The 6549-nt window shown below is 37.6% G+C and overlaps 1 protein-coding gene across 1 annotated transcript in view; it reads left to right on the forward strand.

Moving 5' to 3' along the window:
* Nucleotides 1-3731, forward strand: part of gmfb (glia maturation factor, beta) — a 13486-nt gene extending 9755 nt beyond the window's left edge. Inside the window, exons 6-7 of the mRNA XM_061969049.1 lie at nt 1746-1819; nt 2730-3731. Coding sequence (XP_061825033.1) covers nt 1746-1819; nt 2730-2801 — 146 coding nt within the window. The 3' untranslated portion in view covers nt 2802-3731. The remainder of the gene's footprint in view (nt 1-1745; nt 1820-2729) is intronic.
* Nucleotides 3732-6549: the final 2818 nt, after the last annotated feature.

Genomic DNA, 6549 nt, shown 5'->3' on the forward strand with positions numbered 1-6549 from the left:
TACACTTCTATATAGTACAGAAGAATACTGTATTATATCATACTGTACAGTCAAATATAGTACAGTAAAATACTAGGGGTGTCCCAACACAACTTTGTCATTTCCAATACCGATATCGAATCCTTGAGTCTTGACTGATACAGATAATAATCTGATACGATATCAGCAGAAATCATAGTACACACTTGTATTATTTTGTAGTATGAATGTTTGATTAAGTGAAATTACTCAGAGAACAGTGAATTGTAAGTATGAAAACTAGAGATGTCCGATAATATCGGACTGCCGATATTATCGGCCCGATAATTGCTTTAAAATGTAATATCGGAAATTATCGGTATCGGTTTCAAAAAGTAAATTTTATGACTTTTTAAAACGCCCCTGTGTACACGGACGTAGGGAGAAGTACAGAGAGCCAATGAACCTTTAAGGCCCAGTCACATAATATCTACGGCTTTTCACACACACAAGTGAATGCAATGCATAATTGGTCAACAGCCATACATTGTCACACTGAGGGTGGCCGCATAAACAACTTTAACACTGTTACAAATATGCGCCACACTGTGAAGCCACACCAAACAAGAACGGCAAACACATTTCGGGAGAACATCCGCACCGTAACACAACACAAACACAACAGAACAAATACCCAGAACCCCTTGCAGCACTAACTCTTCCGAGACGCTACAATATACACCCACCGCTACCCCCGACCCCAACCCCGCCCACCTCAACCTCCTCATGCTCTCTCAGGGAGAGCATGTCCCAAATTCCAAGCTGCTGTTTTGAGGCAAGTTAAAAAAAAAAGAATGCACTTTGTGACTTCAATAATAAATATGGCAGTGCCATGTTGGCATTTTTTTCCATAACTTGAGTTGATTTATTTTGGAAAACCTTGTTACATTGTTTAATGCATCCAGCGGGGCATCACAACAAAATTAGGCATAATAATGTGTTCATTCCACGGCTGTATATATCGGTATCGGTTGATATCGGAATCGGTAATTAAGAGTTGGACAATATCGGAATATCGGACATCTCTAATGAAAACACTAACTTTGAAATATTTTATGCCATAGTATTAGTGGTAATTTTTGGGGTGACATCTAGTGGCCACAATAATTCATGAAGTTAAACTCATGACACAGTAAGTGGAATGACGCGAACACGTTTGTTACTGGCAACTTTCTAATACGCTTCTGCCTTGGAGACTTTGCAGGTGTAAGTCATGCCATTATAATTATGTTATACTTGTTTATTATGACAAATGTGCTGTTTTAGACAGTGAAAGAGCCTTGTTACATATTTCTAGCTTGTGTGCTATTGCGTGCTTAGCGGTTGTGTAGCTGCTAGTTCATAGTAGATAAAAGCCGACCATGTTTATCTTTGTAATTTCATTTTACTAAAATACAAGACCGACCTTGTGTGCGTACGTCGAGCCAGTGTGCTATCGTGTGCTTAGCTGTTGCGTAGCTGTTAGCTCTTAGTAGCCTATAGCCTACCATATTTACTTTTTGTAAATGACTTGACTAAAATAGACTGTCCCGCTTTGCACAAGTAAACAGGCAGCAGAACTACTGGAATCGGTAATTATTTCGGATGCAAGCCGATATCATCCGATACTTTTTTTTTTACGAATATCAGACTGATACCCCTATGAAATATTGTACCATATAGTACAGTACAATACAGTAATATACATCTAGTACTGAGAGTGTCACTTGCATGTGTGTCTTGTGCAGGTTGCAAGCCTGAGCAGCAGATGATGTACGCAGGAAGTAAAAACTCTTTGGTGAAAGATACTGAAATGACAAAGGTTAGTCTTGATGCCTTTTGGAGGATACAATTATCAATGTAATAATAAAACATATTTGTATTATTTTGTTAATACCTGTCGATGTGGGATTGAATAAAACATGTAATAATGTCATCCCAGTTTACCCTGCTAACATGTATCAGTGATCAGAATTTAACATGTAATGACATTTAATTATATTATTTTAAAATCCTCTGTCCTCCAAGGACAAAGCTACGAACAATGGGAGACCGGGCTTTCTGCTCCGCCGCTCCCAGTTGGTGGAACGCTCTCCCTGACCACCTGAGGGCACCACAGACTGTGGATGCTTTTAAAAAAGGCTTAAAACCCCTTCCTTTTAAAAAAGCCTTTTTTTTAGATATATGCATACTAGTTTTAGCTATTTGGCTGTTCGAGTTTTTATTTTTATTAATTTTTTTATTATCTTTTTATTTTTTTGATTATTTTTTTTAATACACTGTAGCACTTTGAGGTTATTTACTCAATGTAAAGTGCTTTTTACAAATAAAATCTATTATTATTATCATTATTATTATAAATTATTAAACTAACACAAAAGAAAACACATTTTTATGCATATGTAAATGTATTCAGTTATAAACATTCATTCACTTTCTTCTTTCCTTCATGGATCTAAACTTTACCGCTGACGGTATTTTTTTCTATATTTTTAATGTAATATACTCAGAATGTGTTTGTTCTATTTTTGGCCAAAATAAGACAAAGGAAAACAATCTGAAATTGTCTTTATTTTTTACTTTTAATGCCATGATTTTAATAGTCCGGCCCGTGTGTGCACAGATTTTCCTCCATGCGGCCCCTGAGCTAAAACGAGTCAGACCAACTCTGATCTAATGCAAAGAAAAGGGTGTTGTTTAACATTTATTGACAATGAAACTTGACCCTGCAGGTGTTTGAGATCCGAAACACGGAGGACCTGACGGAGGAGTGGCTGAAGGGGAAACTGGCCTTCTTCCGCTAAGGAGGGCTTGGATTGTGCAGGACAAATGTTGTCGGGGGAATAACCTGCCGCAAATCCCCTCCTCTTTTAGGCAGACCTGATTTAAAAGCTGTCGACTACTGTACTTCCTTTCTTGTTTTAGGCTTCTGGCTGGTCTAAAATGGAAATTTAGTTTAATCTAATTTGTCCCCCCCCCCCCCCACACACACACCTCTTAAATCCCCCTTTTGTGGTCTCCATGTGCCAATTGTGTACGTGTCAGTGTGGAATTAACACCCAAGTAGCGCTCAAGCGTGGAACCAAACTTCTTATTGTCAGCAGAGATGTGAATCTTACAACTCACAATTCAATCCGATTCTCGGGTTGACGATTTGATTCCGAATTTGTTTCAGATTTTTGCATTATATTTGGTGTAAAAATTTGTCAAAAACCCTTTTTAAAACAGCTTACATGTCATGATCCGTGGTCCGGATCATGTTTTGAGTATTCTGTTTGTTTTGGACTCCTTTAGTTCCTGTTGGTGCACCTCCTGAGTTTAGTCACCATGGTTACTTATGATTTTCACCTGCCTCTGTTGTTCGGGACACACCTGTTTGTAATCAAGAGACACTATTTAAGCCTGCCTTTGTTGATCACTCGTCCTGGCTTCTTTCTGTTACGACTGATGCGGGGTTTGTTCTCCCAGGGTGCAAGCGGACGACTCCGGACAGGACTTGCAGGTAGAAACAGGATTTAATAGTAAAATAACACTCAAAGAGGTACAAAAGAAAAACAAACCGACGGAAAATGGTGCCGATCGCACCTGAAACTAAGGCTACTTACTTAGCACAGACTAGGGATCACTAGCAGGGGCTAGGAGACAAGCAAAACTAACATAACAGGAGCGTGACGCAAATAAAGAAGCCAGGACGAGTGATCAACAAAGGCAGGCTTGAAATAGTGTCTCTTGGTTACAGGCAGGTGAAAATCATAAGTAACCATGGTGACTAAACTCAGGAGGTGCACCAACAGGAACTAAAGGAGTCCAAAACAAACAGAATACTTAAAAACATGATCCGAACCACGGATCATGACATTACAGGCTAGAAAATCCTCCTGTTGGCTGCGATCAAGTGCAAAGACGGCCTAAAAAAAATATTTTTAATAATCGATTCTTGAACACAGAATCCCAGTGAATAAGAATTGGTATGCAATTTTTTTTCTAGCAACCTTATTGGTCAGTTTGGGAGATGCTTTGTGCTCGTACTGTAAGTCGTGAACTTGTTTATCCTTTTATTTGTTTTACATTTGGTGCATTTTGGGTTGTGTAAAAAAAATTTTGAACAGCGTGAATTATGATATGAAACAAACATCCTGCCAGAAGAACATTAGCTACAGTCGTGCACGTTGGTCAGTCTTTGCTTCGTCATTTGAGGGCTTTTTAATCAAAGTAGTTGTAAAATATTAATTCCAATATTGGCTCTTCAACCAGAGGTGAAAGATCATTTTTCAGGTTTTTGTTTTTATTCATAATTGTATTGTTAAATGGACTTTATTCATCTTCATTCTTCTAGATACAGTCGTGGTCAAAAGTTTACATACACTTGTAAAGAACATAATGTCATGGCTGTCTTGAGTTTCCTATCATTTCTACAATTTTTTTTTTTTTTGTGATAGAGTGATTGGAGCACATACAAAAAACATTAGTGAAGTTTGGTTCTTTTATGAATTTATTATGGGTCTACTGAAAATGTGAGCAAATTTGCTGGGTCAAAAGTATACATACAGCAATGTTAATATTTGCTTGCATGTCCCTTGGCAAGTTTCACTGCAATAATGAGCTTTTGGTAGCCATCCACAAAATTGGTGCAGCTCGGCTAAATTTGTTGGTTTTCTGACATGGACTTGTTTCTTTGGGAAGGCCATTCTAAAACCTTCATTCTAGCCTGATTTAGCCATTCCTTTACCACTTTTGATGTGTGTTTGGGGTCATTGTCCCGTTGGAACACCCAACTGCGCCCAAGACCCAACCTCCGGGCTGATGATTTTAGGTTGTCCTGAAGAATTTAGAGGTAATCCTCCTTTTTCATTGTCCCATTTAAAGCAGCAGTTCCATTGGCAGCAAAACAGCCCCAGAGCATAATATTACCACCACCATGGCATGGTGTTCCTGAGATTAAAGACCTCACCGTTTCTCCTCCAAACATATTGCTGGGTATTGTGGCCAAACAGCTCACGACTGTACTTAACTATTTTTGGGGTGAACAGAATGACACAATAAGTGTTTTAGGGATGTCACAATAGCCAATGTCAACATCGTACCCACTCAAACATTCCAGACTGGACCATGTGTCTGTGATTACTAGGGATTAGTAGTAGTAGTCGTTGTAGTCGTGGTGATGAATGTTGTGCCGGAATCTGGCATAAAACCGCTTTAAAGTCATGATTTTTAGACTGGCATTAACGTTTTCAAATCATTTAAATCAACATGACAATCTTTGTTGATAATGTAAACTTTTTTGCGTTGGCATGTCATGATCCATGGTCTGGATCATGTTTTGAGTATTCTGTTTGTTTTGCCTCTGAGTTGTCTTAGCGTGGATGATATAGCGCAACAATCCAATAGCAGACAACGCCTCTGCTGGTTGTGGCCAAGTAGTGCACTCCATTTTTCCCTCTATGTTGTCTAGACACGACTAAATAGGTACCGTATATTTCGGAGTATAAGTCGCTCCGGAGTATAAGTCGCACCGGCCGAAAATGCATAATAAAGAAGGAAAACAACATATATAAGTCGCACTGGAGTATAAGTCGCATTTTTTGGGGAAATTTATTTGATAAAAGCCAACACCAAGAATAGACATTTGAAAGGCAATTTAAAATAAATAGTGAACAACAGACTGAATAAGTGTACGTTATATGAGGCATAAATAACCAACTGGTATGTTAACGTAACATATTATGGTAAGAGTCATTCAAATAACTATAACATATAGAACATGCTATACGTTTACCAAACAATCTGTCACTCCTAATCGCTAAATCCCATGAAATCTTATACGTCTAGTCTCTTACGTGAATGAGCTAAATAATAATATGTGATATTTTACGGTAATGTGTTAATCATTTCACACATAAGTCGCTCCTGAGTATAAGTCGCACCCCAAACTATGAAAAAAACTGTGACTTATAGTCCGAAAAATACGGTAATTATTCCTTTTAAGACTTTTATGCCCATCCCCATTGTTTCCCGCGACTGACGTCCTTTCTATTGAATGTGCCATCGGATTTTGTGCCAGTATCTTTTGAAAAAGTTCATTGTTTTTTTGCAATATGGCTGAACACTATAACAATATAAGTGTTTCATATCGGTCGATATCGATAACTATTGATATTTTTATAACCGATCTAAACTAAGGACCAGGAGAAAATGTTATTTATTTTCAATGTAACATTCCTCTGATTATAATCCCCTTAAGGAAATGACATTTTATTTACATTGAATGAAAACATTCAATGTAAATACAATTCTAAAATCACAAATAATCTTTTAAAATGAAGTTGCAAAAATAAGGAATGCATAAGAAATGCTTTTAACATTATTATATTGATTTGGAGCATGCTAAAAAAGAACACGTTTACACATTCCGACATGTCTGAAAAACAGTTGATCTTATTCTGACCTCTTAAGCAATTAGTAAATACAATCACGAACGGACCAAATGTCAACAACTCATGAGAAATAAAAGCAAGGCGTTTTCTTTTAGTCAAGTGACACAACAACATAGTT

This window comes from Nerophis lumbriciformis, linkage group LG08 (genome assembly GCF_033978685.3).
Source record: "Nerophis lumbriciformis linkage group LG08, RoL_Nlum_v2.1, whole genome shotgun sequence".
Classification (NCBI taxonomy): Eukaryota; Metazoa; Chordata; class Actinopteri; order Syngnathiformes; family Syngnathidae; genus Nerophis; species Nerophis lumbriciformis.